This window comes from Helianthus annuus, chromosome 6, assembly GCF_002127325.2.
Source record: "Helianthus annuus cultivar XRQ/B chromosome 6, HanXRQr2.0-SUNRISE, whole genome shotgun sequence".
Taxonomy (NCBI): Eukaryota; Viridiplantae; Streptophyta; class Magnoliopsida; order Asterales; family Asteraceae; genus Helianthus; species Helianthus annuus.
In genome coordinates, this window is record NC_035438.2 from 30,630,062 (window position 1) to 30,648,211 (window position 18,150).

Sequence of the window (18,150 nt, forward strand, 5' to 3'; positions counted from 1 at the left end):
CACCACGACCGTATAGCATTTCATTCGCGGCCGTGTCCAACAAGTACTCGGGTCAATCTCTACGATTAGTGTTCAGATCATCCCCGTCCAAATGGAGATTGAGTATGGACAGTTTTGACTGACTCTAATACGTGCATTGTCCGCCACTGCAACTAGTACGTATTGGGATTTCACCAAACATCCCCACACTTGGACCATTGCATCCGTAGAAATTATTAACCTGGTAACCTGCAACAATAATCACGCAAAACAGAAAAACAAAAAAAAAAATAAAAAATACACTACTCTACATCCTCGGGCTGCCTCCCGAGAGCGCTAAGTTTATAGTCTTCAGCCAGACCGTATCTGGTTAAGCTCATGGTGGTTCATATAGTATCCCCTGTGTATGAAACACATGGTTATCATCCCACATCCATCCATCATCTCTTATGGCATCCCAATGATCCGGGTTATCTGGATCTGTATCATCGAAAGAATATAATAACTCGCCCTTACGTGTCTCTATGGGATTCTTCTTGGATTTGGTTGCTTCCTTTGGTGGCATCTTTTTTCGCTTGGCTAATTGCTTTTTAATTCTCAATTTGAGCCACCAAGGTGACTTGGCCTCTTTATCCTTCACGATCTTGTCATCTTTAGACCTGTCAATCATAGCAACACTCTCTTTCGGGCCATCGTCACACACTCGAGAATAACAAGTATTTATAAATGAATAATCAAAAGAATGTGAAAGGAAGTCAATAGAAAGCTTACGGCTCCCGTATGTCATATCAACTGTACCTTTCCAGCAACAGATCTGAGCATCTGCAGTGGCCAAGAATGGTCTGCCAAGTATCACCCTCAATTGTTCCTTCTCTGTATATGGATCTAAGACAACAAAATCTTCAGGATAATAAAAGTCACCTACCTTTACAGTCAATCCCTTCAAAATCCCTCGGGGCCTTCCTCGTGAGTATTCAGCTAAAACCATAGGATCATTAACCTGTTGCAATGGGCCCAAATCATACCTGTCATAAATATACCCGGGAAGAACACTCATACTAACTCCAAAATTCAATGAAGCGTTATCTGTCTTGAGATCCCCAAGTTGAATTGGGATGAGCGGTTCCCCTGGATCTCTATCTGTCTCTGATCCAGCATCCTCAACCAGGCTAACTGTAGCTTTTCTTTCTGCAAAATTGTCAAACTGATTAGTTAGTTGTTCAATTCGCTGGTTAAGTGATTCATTAATATTTTGCTGTTCCTTGAGAGACTGGGTGAGTTCCTCTACATGCTTGAGGAGGGTTTTGAATAACTCTAAAATCTTATCTTCCTCAATTGCGTTTCGATTCTGCTCGTTACCGCCTTTATCGGATTGATTGTAATTTTGATATCCTCTGGAGCCATGATCCGGGTGGTAAGAACGTGGACAATCTTGAGCCCAGTGATTGTGACTCCCGTAACATGAGCATGCTTCAACATCATAATCCCATTCCATAGTTGCTGCACAAGTAACAAACTAAAAGTAGTACTGAAAAAAATAAATAAAAAAAATCAAATAAAAGATATAACACTAAGCGCACTAGCTCCCCGGCAACGGCGCCATTTTGATGAGGCTGTCGTGGGCCACTCAAAAAAATATAACCTAACTTTACCTATAGACAGGGTAAGTCGGGTGTCGAATCCACGAGGAGCATGTGGTTAGTGTTATACGTTTTGTTTGCAAATTTTACTAAACTAACTGATGATTATAAAACTAACATGGAATTAAAAACACATGAAACAAGTTGCAATTAAGAAAAAGATTGAGTTGTAATGAACAATGATGAGAAAAGGTGAGCACTCCGGGATTCAGATTCTGTAATTACTAATAACCTAGTTCTGATTTTATTGGATGCTATTGATTGAATAGTAAATCTGTCACATCTACCAATTACCTATGCAGTTCAAAATCTTAATATTAATTGATCAGATGAATATTAAAACAAACATACACAGGAATCATTCAATCAACAAAAGCATAATTGGATTCAACACGTAATTATAACTCTGACTGTCACTCAGGATTTGTCTGTCACACAAATAATATAATCATGTAAATAGTCGGCTGTCACCCGACTACAAATCCAAATCTCAATACAAACAGAACTAGAATTAAAAGTGTCTCACAAGAATTATTCACCCGAAGTGTTCACGAAAGATTTAGCCGCTCATAATGGTTGGTCGATCTTCAAAAACCGGATACGCGGTTGAAAGCTTCCTTTTTCTCCCCTCTACTGCCGTCGACGATGATGATCTATTAATGTTGTTGAATGACCTTTTTGATCCCCAAAATTCACGTGATGTTGTGATGGATCTTAATGTTGGCGGCCCATTATATGCTAGCCCATCCACGAGACTTGTTATGTTTTGAAAACAAAACAAAGCCCAATGTTGTCTACTCTTGTCTGCCATCAAAAAGTGATTTATATCATGGTCCAATCAAAAAAATCACATTCCCTGTATGCATGTAAGTTCAAGCCGCCTCACATGATCATGGTCCAAATTTTGTCCCTCATATCCACGTGACTGATGATGATGAATTCTTTAATAAAATAATGGTGGCCTACAAGTCCACCCAAATCTCAATGTATGCCAAAAGAAATCCACGTGCCTTTCAATCTCAAAATATGCGCCTCCCATGTGATGTCTCTTACTAGGGTATTTAAAACCCATTAAATTGCCCATGAACAAGTAACAATATGCTGCCTTTTATCCTCCACCGTAACCTACGGCTCTTAGACCATAGGTTACGGACAAAACATGCTGTTTCTTTTTGCTATTCTGGCCGTAGGTTACGTTGGTCGACCACAGGTTACGTCCCAGCTTTGTTGGAAGTTTTTGGTCTTTCATTTTGCATGCATTTCAACTATAAATAATTGACCAACAAGCCCCTAGACTTCATGGTTTCGCGTTTCTTTCACATTCAAGCTATCACTAGACCCAAACAACTCCCGTTTCATCACTACGCTCTCTAACTTCGCCGTGTTATGCGTTTTACCTGTAAATCCACAAACTTGCGTAGTCAACATATTCAAAGCGTATAATCAACTAAACGACCATAAACATGTAATATAACACACTTTAAGATCCGGGTTTCACACACTCCATCACATCCCCACACTTAACTTTGATTGTCCTCAAGCAACTGTTACAAACATTACTCACCTTATTAACAAATCACCATTAAATCCCTTACCGAATTAACAAGTTAAGGTCCCAAGTCATACCCGTCCCATAGACTGACACAATCGAGATTGACAATCTGACAGATAAATGATACGCATTTAAAACAGTTTAAGACTTGCCTAACTAAAACTAACATGGTTATGATACTACACACATGCCACACGCCCCTCACAATAATCATTCCTCTCGGTTTAATCAAGACTAGCGTGTAATGTGCTAGTATATATTTCACTCAAAACCAAATATGATACCTTGCAATCATAAGCTTGTATAGCAATCACACCTCCACTGTAACAAGTAACGAAACACATATCAAAAGGACTTTTGGGTTTTGGGTTAAGGGTAAAGGTAAGGAAATATTTTTGGCTTTTTGTATTTATATGGCGAATACAACGAATATACCAAACCATGACAACTTTATTCACAATAACTACTAACACTTTGGGTTATTTTCGACCCACTTATATAACACGTATCTAACAATGATTTTTTCTTTTTCTTTCTTTTCTCTCTCTTTTTTTTTTCTTTTTCTCTTTTCAATTTTTTTTCAACAAATATCTAGCACACAATTGTCATTCATGGTTGGTAATCAAAGGGTCAAACAAGGTGTAACAAACGAAAGGTGAAAGGCTCAACATGGTTTACTAAGGTGGAGTGGATAAACAATCAACAAATAGAACAATGAACGGATCCTAATGCCTTTATCATCTATGTGTAAACGCTAAAGCACAGTCTCGGCACGTATCAAACCACACAAGTTCTAACACAAAGCAACATATGGCCTACACTCATCAATTGAACATTTATTGCAAATTCAACTATCACTAAGTAGGCTCAAATATCTCGCCGAATAAAAGGAATATGGGTTGCTGACACGTAGCATGTGTAATTCCTAAAGCATGTTACCCCTAGTTAGACATCTCTTCTCAATTATTCTTTTTAAAAAAAATCTGTCAGAAATACTCTCATGAAACTTAAAGTGACAACCATGACTAGGGATCTAAACTAGTTTACTACCGGCAAGGAACCTATTAGTGATCGAAACATTCGGTTTTCGTATCCATTTAGTTCACTTAAGGCGATGAAATTCTTTAAAATTTTCAAAATTTTCAATTTTTTCGTTTTTCATCGTTTTCAATCACTTTCAACCTCTTTCAAACTCTTATCCAAACCTTTCCTTTCCCGGGTTTCCATATCCCCACACTTTTAAGGACCAGATCGAACGAAACGTGGAAGTGTACGTCGATGACATCGTGATAAAAAGTCATGATGAGGCCGCCATGCTAAAAGACATACTCGAAACATTTACTCGGCTCCGAAGCATCAACATGAAATTAAATCCGAAAAAATGTACATTCGGGGTAGAAGAAGGCAAGTTTCTCGGAGTCATGGTCGGGTCAAAAGGCTTACGAGCCAACCCTGACAAGATTGACGCTGTTCTTACAATGAAGCCCCCAACATCGGTTAAAGAAATTCAGTCCTTAAATGGACGATTGGCTGCTCTCCATCGGTTTTTGTCAAAAGCTGCAGACCGATCGCTCCCATTCATGGACGTTCTCAGAAAGAGCTTTAGATCAGAGTTTAAATGGACGGGAGAGGCCGCACGAGCTTTCGAAGAGCTTAAAACATGTTTGGGCACCTTGCCAACTCTCACCGTTCCAGAAGAAGATGAGGTATTAACGGTATATTTAGCCGCATCGTTCGGAGCCATTAGCGCGGTATTAGTTGCCCACCGAACTGGAAAACAAATCCCCATTTATTATGTAAGCCGAACGTTAAAAGACTACGAAACAAGATATTCAAACTTGGAAAAATTAGCCTTGGCCCTAGTCCATGCTTCAAGAAGGCTTCGCCGATACTTTCAGGCCCATCCAATTGAGGTACGAACGGACCAGAGAATCCAACACGTTCTCCGACGACCCGAGGTCTCAGGCCGAATGGCGAAATGGGCGATTGAGTTGGGCGCATTCAACATCACCTTTCGAACTAAAGGTCCGTTGAAAGGACAAGTGATAGCGGATTTTTTGGTCGAAATACCAGAGGAGAAAGGAATTGAAGAGGCAGATAAAGCTCCAGAGAAGCCATGGTCCTTGTATACCGACGGTGCCTCTAGTGCCGAAGGATCAGGAGCGGGCCTAATTCTCACCGATCCCGACGGAACGGACGTAACGTATGCGCTCCGGCTAGAATTCAAGAGTTCCAACAACGAGGCTGAGTATGAAGCCCTCTTAGCTGGCCTACGCCTAGCACAGAGAGTCGGAGCAAAGAATGTTATAGCCCATGTAGATTCGCTGCTCGTAGCAAATCAGGTAAATGGAGAATACGAGGCGAGGGAAGCAAACATGATCGAGTATCTCGAACAAGTAAGGCAGGCAATGGCTTCGTTCGAAGCATGTAGGGTCGAGCATATCCCCCGTAGCAAAAACAAAAAGGCGGATGCGTTGAGCAAGTTGGCATCGGTATCATTCAGTCACCTAGCCAAAGAAGTAAGAGTGGAAGTTTTAGCTGCACCGTCAATCGCAGCTCCGCAAGTAATGCAGGTCGAAGCTCCACCACAAACATGGATGACGCCGATAATTAACTATCTGGTGCATGACGTTCTGCCAACCGACAAAGCGGAAGCAAGAAAGATTCAGATCAACTCCCTCCAGTATCAGATGCAGGAAGGAGGTTTGTACCGAAAGACCTTTCTCGGACCGTTGCTAAAATGTCTGGACCCGGAGCAAGCTAGTTATATCATCCGGGAAATACACTATGGCATCTGTGGTATCCACGCCGGACCCAAAATGATCGTAACAAAGGTAAAAAACGCAGGGTACTACTGGCCCGGGATGCATGAAAGCGCCGTTAAAGAGCTCCAACAATGTGACGAATGTCAAAGGCACGCACCAATCAGCCTCCGAGCTAAAAACGAAATGATACCAGTAACCGCCGCATGGCCCTTCCAAAAATGGGGCGTTGATATCGTCGGACCTTTTCCGAGATCAAGCGGAAGCGCTCAATATCTGTTGGTCGCGGTGGATTATTTCACCAAGTGGGTAGAAGCTCGGCCGTTTACAACCATTTCCGGCTATAATGTAACATGATTCTTCTGGGAACAAATAGTATGCCGATTTGGTCTTCCGCTCTACATCATAAGTGACAATGCAAAACAGTTTGCAGAAAATCCCTTCAAGCGATGGTGTGAAAATTTAAAAATCAACCAAGTTTTTTCCTCGGTTGCCCACCCCCAGGGCAACGGGCAGGTTGAACAGATCAATCGACGCATCGTCGACGGCATAAAAAGAAGGCTAGGTCAGGAGGGAAAAGGTTGGGCGGACGAATTACCAAACGTCCTGTGGGCGCACCGAACACTGCACAAGACCAGCAACGGAGAAACACTGTTTAGCCTGACTTACGGTACTGAAGCAGTGATTCCGGCCGAGATCGGACTCCCAAATCAAAGGTGCAAGAATTGGGAAGAAAACGAACGTGAACTCCGGTCCAACCTTGACTTGTTGGAAGAACGCCGAAACATAGCGGCAATCAAAGAGGCCCGGTATAAAAAGAAAATCGAAAAGTATTACAATGCTCGGGCTAAAATCTACAAGTTCAAAGTTGGAGACTATGTGCTCCGAAACAACGACGCAAGTCGCGCCGAAACCCCCGGCAAACTAACCCCAAAGTGGGAAGGGCCATACCGAGTCAAGGAAGCCAGTGAGAAGGGCTCGTATGTGCTGGAAAAGCTCGACGGAACCCCAGTGCCTCGAACATGGAATGGGGTGCACTTAAAAAAGTGTTTCATATAAACAACCAGCTGCGGCTGAAGAAGATCGCTAATTTACCTTTTAGTATTTCCAAATTTCAGTATGTAAATCGGGAGGGTATTACCCCGATAACCTTTTATTTCCTTTGTAATCGGGATGTTTTTTCCCCGAACCAGTAAATAAAGCGATCTATATCTTTATAAGCATAAAGGTAGCATATGTATAAGTTCGAACAAAATTCCAGAATCTGCACGAACGGGCCATGACCCATGCCTCGCGCCGATCGAGAAGGCTTAAATAGTTCAAAAGAGAATAAAAATCTATTAAGCAGGCGAAGCACCTTCATTCGGTGCGATCGCCAAATTAAAAAGCAACTTTTTAAGTATACGGCAAAGGTTTGGACGCAAACCAAATGCTAAGTAACTAAATTAAAATAACTGACTTAAATACAAAATTAGTCATGCTTCCTTGTGGTACGATTAAAACTGTTTCGAACAAAACATACTGACAGAACATATTGTACGATTACAAGGAAAAACATCAAACTTGAACTATGTCATCATCATCCCCAACGATGGGAAGTTTGCTTCTTTGTTGAATAACCGATAGGGGCTCGTCTATCAAATCCACTACCTTGTCAAGAACGGAAATATTAAGCTCATCAAAAGCTTTCACCGCAGCATCTAGGGCACCCTGAGCCCCGGCATCATAACCTGGAACCTCTTCCGCAGAGCCAACCAGATCCTGCGCAGCTTTAAAACCCTGCTTTATCCCTTCATTTGCCCCAACCGCGTTAACACTGTTGACCAGGTCAGCAACCACCTTCTCCAATTCAGGGCTTTGATGCACCAGTTTGACAACCCATGCAACCCCATCTGTCAAGAACCATTGCTTGGTAAGTTTTAGCTCCGACAATTGCGCGTATGATTCAATCATGTCACGCTCGCACCGAATCAACATCCCTTTTGCTTCGTCAATCGTTGTTTTGTGCGACTCGATCTCCCTGTCACGAGCTCTTTCTATTTCGTCTTTAGCTACAAAGAAACGACGTTCAAAAGGATCAATGATAATAATATATATAAAAAAAGAGAAGAGAAGGTTGTGAACATACCATCAACTAAGCGATGGTAATCAGCCAGAAGTTGATCATGAGATGCCTGCATTTCCTTCAGCTCGGCAGCATGCTTCATCTCTACACCGGTTAACTTTTTCTCCAAATCAGCAAATTTTGACTTAAAAGTCTCCAAATCTTGAAAAGCTTTATCTCGAGCCTCATAAGCGGCCGCAGCCGAAGCTTGGGACGACTTGTTAACCTCCTTGGCTTCTAAGTTTTGCTCCTTTAAACGATCAACCTGAGCCCGAAGAGAGTTCAGTTCTTGCTTCGTTTTCGAACGAACGTTGTCCTCTTTCTCCAAATTAGCAACCTCGCGTCGAAGCTTGTTGCAATTCGACTCCGACTCAATCCAACGCTTGTACACTTCCACCACCAACGAATTGGACTGAGCCTGATTCACCATAAGGGCATTTCCAAGCTCCGGGCCGCTCATCTTTCGATAATGAGAATGCTCCGCTGGAGTACCAAAATGGAATAACGCCATTTTCGCCGACAAAGCATCCACAATCCGATCCTTGTTCGTCAATGACCATTCCGGGACATACTTCTCCAATGCCCGACCCGAATCCATGTCCTCAATGCCGCCCGAACCTAATTCCCGAGACAAGAACACAGCCTCAGTGTCATACCATAGAGGGGAGGAAGAAGCACTGTCCCCACCATCAAACGGCGAAGAGCTCGGCCTAGACACGTTAGACGCAACTCCCGTAGTAAACTTACCCGAAGGAGAAGGCACGATTTTCTTGGGGTCGGATGTGCGCAAGTCCGTAACAACCTTAACACCACCCTCACCAAAGGACAACGGGCTCAAAGGAGTTTGCAGCGGATGATCCCGCGGGGTGCGGCCCTCATGGAGATGAGCATCCAAGTTTGCTAGTACACCTCCGGCGGTAGAAAATTCGGTAACTTGATCGTCATCATCGAGTGTAATTGTTTTGAAATCTGCCTTCGTCCTTTTCGGCTGCCTGGCCTTTGGGTCAGTTTTGGTGGGAGCAGCCCGTTTTCTCTTCAAAATAATCTGAGGCTGTTCACCTTCATCTTCACCATCCCCTCCGGCGTCCCCATCTCCGTTCCGATCATTACCTCCTTTTTCACCACTAGCACGCGTCTCAGTGTCCCCAACAGAGAGATGGACCCCCTCATCCTCAATAATAATTTTAGAACCAGAACCCTTCGTCATCGACGAACCAGCTTTCCGACCCCCAGCATCATCCGCCGTAACCATCGCCTGAATCTGAGCAACCGGCGATACAATAGGGGCCGAACCCGAACCACCTTAACCACCAGGAGCCTCCGGCTCGCGAATCGAATAAAGATTCTGCTGCACAAGTTGCAAGTATGGGGTATCACCCTTCGGAGTCTTGGTAGCACGAACGTCCAGCTCCTTCGAATCGAAGGACTTCAACCGTAGCGCCTCTTTCAAACCCATAACTGCACAAGAAGACAAATGATAAGTAATATCTACCAACCCAACAAAAAAAAAAAAAGGGTTCGAAGATAAATAAGTAGCACATAAATGTACAGGGAGCACCATACAACTAACCCTCTTTGTTCCACCGAAGGGTAGGATACCACTCCGGTTCGGCCCACATCGTACTGATCCGACCCATGACGAGGATGTGTTCCGGATATTTTTGTATACGTCCGGCCTCTTTTATAAAATCGGCGTGCAGCTTCTTGTTATACGAAAAATCTTCAGGAAGAGGAGGCGGGAGTTTTGACTTCTTTACCCTCCACGCCATAAATTCCGGAACGCACCGGTCGTCAACTAGAAAAAAGTGATCCTTCCAGTCCTTTATACTCGTGGTGATCCATGTATAGCAGCAAGAATTCTTATCCCTAACCTCAAAAGTATACCAATTTCCGGACCGGTTCAACTTGTAGAAGGCCCGGAACACATCCAAATCCGGCTCGGACCCTAAGCTACGACAAGCCAACTCGAAGTGACTGATCTTGGCAAGGCCAAAAGGATTCACTTGAGTCAAGTGTACCTCGTGAAAAAGTAAAACCCCAACCAAGAACTTCGTCAGGGGCAGACGACAGTTACAGTAGTCGAAAAAACGAGTATAAATCCCAATCTTCCCCGGGACGAAAGGATAGATAGGCGTATCTTTTTTCGGAAGTACAGGGTTTAGCGATCTAGGAATCGCATAACTCTCCACATACCAGTCTAACCCCTTTTGAGTCAAGACGTTAAAACAACCAGAAAGATTGCTCTTATTCGCCATAATAGAAAAAGGAACTTACTAACCTGAACAAGTGAATCGTTTTTGTCGCCAAACAAAGATGAAGAAGAAAAAGAAGAGGAAGATGAAGAAGGTAAAAGGTATAAAGTGAAATTGAAAGATTACCTTTCCCCTTTTATAGGGATGTGAAACCGCCTCAAAGCCCCAGTCAAACGACGACACGTCATGATAGCTGACGCGCACCAACCGTCACATCGGGCGGGAAATTTAAAACGACTGACGGTCACCAATCTTAGATCACCGCCCAATTTCAAAATTTTAAAATCAACAAACAACCGCCAAGCAAAAGACCATGGACCCCAGAATACTTCGACAAATAGTTCGATATTTTTGCTAAACAAACATTACGAACTAGGGGGACTTGATGAGGATACGTCCCTAACCGGACCGAATCATCGCCACAAACAGATCGGACCGGGCCTTACACCACGAAACGAACCGGACACTACGACAGTTCGACGTAACTAACTAGGCCCCACCTCCATAACCGTCATGATAGCGACTGGTCCGACCCTAACTAACTTGCCACGTCAGCACACCCAAAAGCTATAAATACCCCGCCAAAGCTTCCAGCAAGGGGTAATCGCTACTCTCTCTCTCCCTGACTTATTTCCTCCTCACAAATACTTATTCTCACGCCCGAGCTTGGTCACAGAGAGGCCCCCCTCCCTGTGACGAGGCTAACGGTGTGCTTGTCTCTTGTGATCTTGCAGGTCTCTTGCCGGGTCATCTGAAGCTATACTCTGGCCAGCTCGTATCAACTGGTTTTTGAGTCTTCAGCGACTTTGCACCATTTATTTTTTTCAAGCCGGAACAAATTCGGGTACAAGTCTTTCAATGGTTCATCATTAATCCATGTATCCAGCCAAAAACGAATATCCAACCCATTCCCAGTCGTGCCACGAATCATATTTATGAAACTAACACCTTGACTTTTTGTCGCATAAGCTACCTTCACCATCTTACTCCACGGACCGCTAGATTGTGACTTGTTTCCTACACCTGTGCATTTTGTCACATCTATTTGAGTCTAATGAGAGAAATCAAGTGAAAATCATGATATTACATATTTTTTCAGTAGACAAGTACCCAATATGCAAGTTATAAACACAGTTTCTGATGATTAATTCCTTTAACTCGTTAAAATTTAACAAAAAAAAAAGTCATTATTGCTTGAAATTTTGACCCTTGACGTAACCAGTCAAAAACAGTTTTAAAGATGGACTCCCATTTTTCGAGCACATTAGTCCCCCTAATCGAATGAGGGGTTTTTCCCCTATTCTACATTTTAAACCTGACGAGCTGACTGCAATCAGTTTCCTCCACAAACGTAGACACCGATGGTTTCTGCACAATTAATTTCATCACAACAGGGTACTATTTTGGTCTTATACTGTAATAATATATAATGCATTTTCATGACAAGACAAAGATCCAATGAACAAAATGATAAATGTCAACTCTTTTTTTATTACATCCCAATAATTATCATATGCAAAGTACAATGGTAAAACATGCTGTTAACTTGTTCAGAATTCACATTAAAAACCGCTGTGTTGAACAGAAAAATAAACTGATCCTATGACACCTCAAAATTTAGTGCAGATATTGCATTAGGCTTTCTTCTTCTTGGATTTGAGCATCACGTATCCAATAAAGACCGATAAGAAGCAAATAAGACAAACGCCAGCATAAACAGGTAGCAAGATTGCATATTCTTGAGCTAAGAAGTAATTGTGTACAAAGTGGTCCTCATCAACAAAGGGCTGAAACAGCCATAAAATATTTAGTTCATCACAAACTTGGAAATTTGGAGATAAAAATGAAGTAAATATAGAAAACGATTTTAGAAAATAAGCATAACTAAACAATATAATCACCCAAAAGGTGTAATAGACTAATAGGTGAAAATGGTCACACTAATGCTTGCTAAAATGAACCCGATCGCCCTGTATGCCAATTCCATTGTATGTTCTCTTGTAGGTGAGCTGGAAGGTACGTTTAACAATGTTAACGATACAGAACTTCTCTCCAACAGTACAATTTAGGCACGGGATAAAGTGGTTGATAAATTTAAGGGGATGGCGTAGAGGGAAGCTTTTGATTCTCTTTAGCGAAGGTATCAGGTTCGGATCCAGCTTTCACATGTTTCTGCCTTTAATCCCTTAAAGGACACCTGCCCAATGCAAGCTGTGTTTTACTCACCTGGTCCGATTGTGCAAACTACGTGTTACTTACCTGGTCGGCTAGTCCCATTGGTAAGCAAGGTATTGGTGGGGGCCGTGAGTTTTTTAGTGATGAGTTATCAAAGTTATTTAAAAAATGTTAACTAGGGGTGACTTTTTATTTTGGGAATATTGTAAACCATAAAAGATCATCATATTTATCTAGACTTGTAGGTGTAGGTTTGGACCATAGAATGTGGGTTCAACAACCTGGAGCTTCCTTTGATTTATAAACATCCATTTTGCAGGATAAAGAAATCACCAATTGGTGTTTCAGGAGGGTATATGCATTAACAATAGACTTGGCACTTTTAACCACTTTCACCCGTACACCTTTCAGCTAAAATTAATTTGCTTCAGTTGAGATGACTTTTAAGTTGTTTGGAATGCTTCCAATGGGTTAGTCATAAGACATTTAAGAATATTTATCCCAATCAAACCCATTCAGTTTTGACCCGTTATCCAAGCCGACCCAACATATTGTGGGTCCTGTTACCGGGACCCACAAAATGAAACAGAAGCAATATGTGAATACAATTTCCTGTTATATCTTCTAATATCATGTTTATTTCTTACATTTTGTAGGTTTGTAGATATGTGAACACAACCTACACCATACAGAGAAAAGTTAAGGTTGAGTTTGACTTGACCACCAGATTAAAACTACCTACTTAATATATATCGTCCCTACTGCATTGCTCGGGTTTCCTACAATATATAGTGCGAAATCAACTTATGTGGAGAGCAAATCAGCAATAACCTCATTTTACATATTGTTCATATGGCAGGTAATAGTTTAACAAAACTCTAATGCTCCAAGGGTAAGTATGTCATTTCATTCATATGTATGATTACACTTGTAACAACGCCATAAATGTCCACTCCACCGCATATTTACTTATTTATTTATTTTTATAACTCACGTTCATACGCCCTTTAACTTTAATGTACTCAAATGATTACATTTTTTTTTCTATGCGATATGACAAGCCTGCCTATGCATCTTTATATGTTATCCTTAATATTTTCTATTTTTTTTCGTATTACAATTTGTTTTTGGCGCCGCAACGCACGCGGGTTTCCACTAGTAATAATAATAATAATTTTTACTATATAATAAAAGAAACCACTTTAGGGACACTTGTCATCATATTAGGGCATCTCTTATAGATAATTATTATTTTTGTTTAATCTCTTTTAATTAATTATAGATAACTTTCCTACTAAATATTATTTAATTTAATATCTTATGGATAATTATTATTTAGTTTAATCTTCTTGTCATTTATAATATTATTTAGAGTTAACTTTCATTTTGCTCCCTGTGGTTTGGTCATTTTATCGGTTTTGCTCCAATAGTTTGAAAATATTCATTTTCCTCCCTGATCTTTCGAGTTTGTCACCAGTGTGCTCCCTAGCTCTAACTCAGTTAAAACGTTCAATTAAAAGTAGGGGTATTTCGGTAGTTTACTCCCTGGCTCTAACTCAACTAAATCGTTTAATTAAAAGTCGCGGTAGTCGTGGTCGACAGGTGGTAGTTACAGGTGGTGGTAGATGGTTGTGGATGGTGGTGGCCGGTAGAAAAAGTGGTTGGAAAGATGGGGGATCAGAAAAGAATTACTTATATACATGTAAATAAACAAGTTATAGGTTATTTAGGTGAAAAGACTTACATGCCCTTCCTTTTATCTATAAAATTACCAAAATGCCCTTCTACTTGATGGATTTTTTTGGATGGAATTAGAGGCGGGGAGCAAAATGACGATAAGTTGGAAAAATCAGGGAGGAAAATGACTATTTTTAAACTATTGGGGCAAAACCGTTAAAATGACCAAATCATAGGGAGCAAAATGGAAGTTAACTCTATTATTTATTTGAATTAATTATTACTTTTATATTTATCAATTTACTTCAAATTCAGTTTGTTTAGTTTGGTATCAAATAGATTTTACGAAACTTAAAATAAAATTAACTAATATTATATATCATTTATACATTTACGGAGTTTTAAATAAAGGTTAAATTTATTGAGACTTCGTTAACAAATTTTGCAACAACAGAATAATCTATTTTATCACGAAAACCAAACTTTGTGTTAATATATTAAATATTTTTATTTTCATTATACAAAATTACATTTACTCGACCCATGTAATACATGAGGTTTTTTAAGATATAACTTTTTTATTATTTGATGTATAAAATTAGATTTATTCAATTCGTACAATACACGGGGTTTTTTTAAGGATATATATAATTTTTTTTTATTATTTAGTACAGAAAATTACTTTTAATCAAACCGTGTAATACACATATTTTAAAAAATGTTTTTTTTTTGTTATTTGGTATATAAAATTACATTTATTCAACCTGTGCAATAAATGATGTTTTTAAAGATACATTATTTTATTATTTAATATATAAAATTTATTTATTTAACCCGTGTATTACACGGAGTTATAACCTAGTAATAATAATGAATATATCCTCCGGTGGGTTATTTAACCTCATATGCATTATCACTTTTCTCGCCCCTTTATTATTTCACTTCACACACCTCTTTTCTCATCCAATCCATCCATTGATCCCTCTCCAACAGCCTTTTCTCAGGTAATTCCAGATCCAGATCTTTAATTTCTCTTTTCTCTCAGCAGATCTCACCATTTTGTAAGTTAGATCATCACCTTATTTGCTAATTGCATCATAATTCTCTGTCTTTTATGCATCTGTATGATTTTCTAGCCTTATTAACGGAACTGTTGGTGGAATTAGGGATTTAGTTCATGTATTTTGTTATCCGATCTGATTATGTATTGATTATATATGAATAAACTTCCGTTTTACGGATGCATCGTGTTATAGATTCCGTTTGTGATGTGATTGTTAGTTGATTTATCGATCATGACATTATTTGAATGAGGATCTACTATTTTGAACCTTTTTGTTTTAGAAAAAAGGTTATGTAGTAGATCTTATCACAACCTTAATTGATGACTTCTGTTGATAATAAGTTATGGTTTTACGGATGCATCGTGTTATAGATTCCGTTTGAACTATGTTTTTGATCTTGAAGTGTTGATTAAGTGGTGTTGTACTTGTTGTTTATAGGGATCCTCAGTAGCAAGAGGATGGGGCTAACATTCACCAAACTCTTTAGCCGGCTCTTTGCCAAGAAAGAGATGCGTATATTGATGGTGGGTCTCGATGCAGCTGGTAAGACAACCATTTTGTACAAGCTCAAGCTCGGTGAGATTGTGACCACGATCCCTACCATAGGTAATTGGTTCTGTAACGGACTAACAGTCTCAGTTTGTTTTGGTTAGCATATTAGCTACAAATGGTCATTTGAGTTACAAATATGCAGTGGTTAGTTACTCATTAACTTGGTATGATATCACCTATAAGTTAAGTTAGACGTTTTATAGCTAATGAGGTTATTCTTTGCAGGTTTTAACGTGGAGACTGTTGAGTACAAGAACATTAGCTTCACCGTGTGGGATGTTGGGGGTCAGGACAAGGTATATAATTTAAGACTTTTGAATATTTAATGCTGCAAACCCATATTTGTTTTGGGTTGGATGTTATAAAATTTCTTGTATTCGTTACTGCTGAAGTACATATGTGTATGCTAATGTGTTTTATATGTAGATCCGTCCACTATGGAGGCATTACTTCCAGAACACCCAAGGTCTTATCTTTGTGGTTGATAGCAACGACAGGGACCGAGTTGTTGAGGCAAGAGATGAATTGCACAGGATGTTGAACGAGGTAAGTTTGTATCTTTCAAAGTTTACTCTATTATTGCCTTTCATCAATGACATAGATGAAGTAAAACCTTGACTTTATTCGTTTTCATAATTGATATTGCTGTGTTTTTTTATGATTACTTGAATGATATATATACTTATCTATGCCAGGATGAGTTAAGAGATGCAGTTCTCCTTGTATTTGCTAACAAACAAGATCTTCCGAATGCAATGAATGCTGCTGAAATCACTGACAAGCTCGGTCTCCACTCTCTTCGACAGCGTCACTGGTAAATTTTTATCCATATGGAACAATGCCATTTTTATTTCCGTTATTTCAATTGAGTTATATCTAGGGGTGTCAATCGTGTCGGGTTGCGGGTGAAATGTGAACCCAAACCCGACCCATATTATTATCTGTGTCAAAGATTTCAACCCTAACCCGCACACACATGAATAAGTCAATACATGTTGACGAGTTATAAGCGTGTTGTTGGGTTGTAAGCGGGTCATTGATAACATGTTTAATGGTGAGTATGAGTGTGACAAGTAACTAATATGGTGTGTCAAAGACATTGCTAGTTAACCATGTAAATGGAAAGCAGAAAAAAAACAAAAATATAAACGGTTTTTTTTAAATACTTAAACGGGCTAATGGGTCAACCCATTTTTTGTACGAGTCAACCCGAACCTGACCTGCTTTTAATACGGGCCAACCGAACCTCTCGTTTTTAAACTGGTCATGTTAATCGACCCAAACCTGTTTTTTTTTTCTCGTGCCAGGTTCGGGTCCAGGTCGTGTCAAGAGTTGCCTCCCCTAGTTATATCATAATCACATCATGTTCTGTAACTAACTAACCATTGTACTTGGTCATTATAATACTAGAAAACTAATTGAAGGTGTGTTTGGTTTGGGAATGATGAAATTGGACTAGTTATCATAGAGGGTGTTTGTCAATTCAACTACACTATCAAAACCCAAACCCGTTGTAACTCATATTGATCTACTAACCAAGCGCAAGCTCAATATACTAAACAAACTCAACGATGCAGGTACATCCAGAGCACCTGTGCAACATCTGGAGAGGGACTTTACGAGGGACTGGATTGGCTTTCCAACAACATAGCTAACAAGGCAAGTAACCGTTAGACCTTAAAAAATGTTTGTTGGTTCAATTATTTTGCGAGTGTGTTAATTGTATGGCATTTTGTTACAGGCATGATTGGTTATGAGGGTGGATGTTTGGCGGTTTCTGTTACTGGTTTGTTTGAAAAAAGATATTTTGGATTTTATATACCATTGTTTGGATTGCAAGTATGTGTTAGGTAGGTGGTTATTATTTCTCAAGTTGTAAGAGGTTAAGTTTTTGTGGTTGTTAGAAGTTAATGTAGTTTGCTTTGCATTTATATTTGGTAAAACATTTTTATTGTATCGGTTTCTTCAATTTACAAGTTTCTTGATTCGGTTGTTGATGACTTGCTTAACCCGTGGTATCAATCAAGAGTGTATCTATCACATGTGTATGTTACACACAAGAATCTAAAATCGGACTATGATGAGCTCGGATGCTCCATATGTGTTGGTGAATGCGTGTTATAAGAAAATGAATATTGGATAATAACTTGGGTTATTTACATTGATGTTTGTATACTTTTATCTTATGAATACTTCCAATAATGATGCTTTTCAAGTAATTTGCTTAATGTAGCCATTTTCTTTTTCATACCATCTAAAAATTTGGATAATTCTTATTAGAGTAAATTACAAGTTTTGTCCTTTATGTTTATCCCATATTGCAGGCGGTGTCTTTTAAAACAAGAACATCCGCTTTGTTTCCACTTTGTTTTTTAAATACCTACAAGTTTGTC

The 18,150-nt window shown here is 39.8% G+C and overlaps 2 protein-coding genes and 1 pseudogene across 7 annotated transcripts in view; 2 read left to right on the forward strand and 1 right to left on the reverse strand.

The window, feature by feature from the left end:
• The window catches only part of LOC110903749 (ADP-ribosylation factor 2), a 34,829-nt gene extending 17,072 nt beyond the window's left edge, over window positions 1–17,757 (forward strand). The window contains exons 1-7 of one of the 6 annotated variants that reach the window (XM_022149535.1): window positions 15,041–15,145; window positions 15,644–15,811; window positions 15,983–16,053; window positions 16,184–16,303; window positions 16,453–16,571; window positions 17,335–17,416; window positions 17,499–17,757. In XM_022149535.1, coding sequence (XP_022005227.1) covers window positions 15,664–15,811; window positions 15,983–16,053; window positions 16,184–16,303; window positions 16,453–16,571; window positions 17,335–17,416; window positions 17,499–17,504 — 546 coding nt within the window. In that variant the 5' untranslated portion in view covers window positions 15,041–15,145; window positions 15,644–15,663 and the 3' untranslated portion in view covers window positions 17,505–17,757. Of the gene's footprint in view, window positions 1–15,040; window positions 15,203–15,643; window positions 15,812–15,982; window positions 16,054–16,183; window positions 16,304–16,452; window positions 16,572–17,334; window positions 17,432–17,498 lie in introns of those variants that run through there. The other 5 variants (XM_022149537.2, XM_022149536.2, XM_035974476.1 and 2 more) reach the window with 5 other exon arrangements.
• LOC110907384 lies at window positions 4,485–6,290 on the forward strand. Its single transcript, XM_022152377.1, has one exon. The coding sequence runs from the start codon at window positions 4,485–4,487 to the stop codon at window positions 6,288–6,290; it is 1,806 nt and encodes a 601-aa protein (XP_022008069.1).
• On the reverse strand, window positions 11,808–12,276 carry LOC118479749 (annotated as a pseudogene).
• Window positions 17,758–18,150: the final 393 nt, after the last annotated feature.

Coding starts and splice junctions, on each gene's coding strand:
- LOC110907384 (XM_022152377.1), top strand. CDS start 4,485: ATGCTAAAAGACATACTCGAAACATTTACTCGGCTCCGAAGCATCAAC.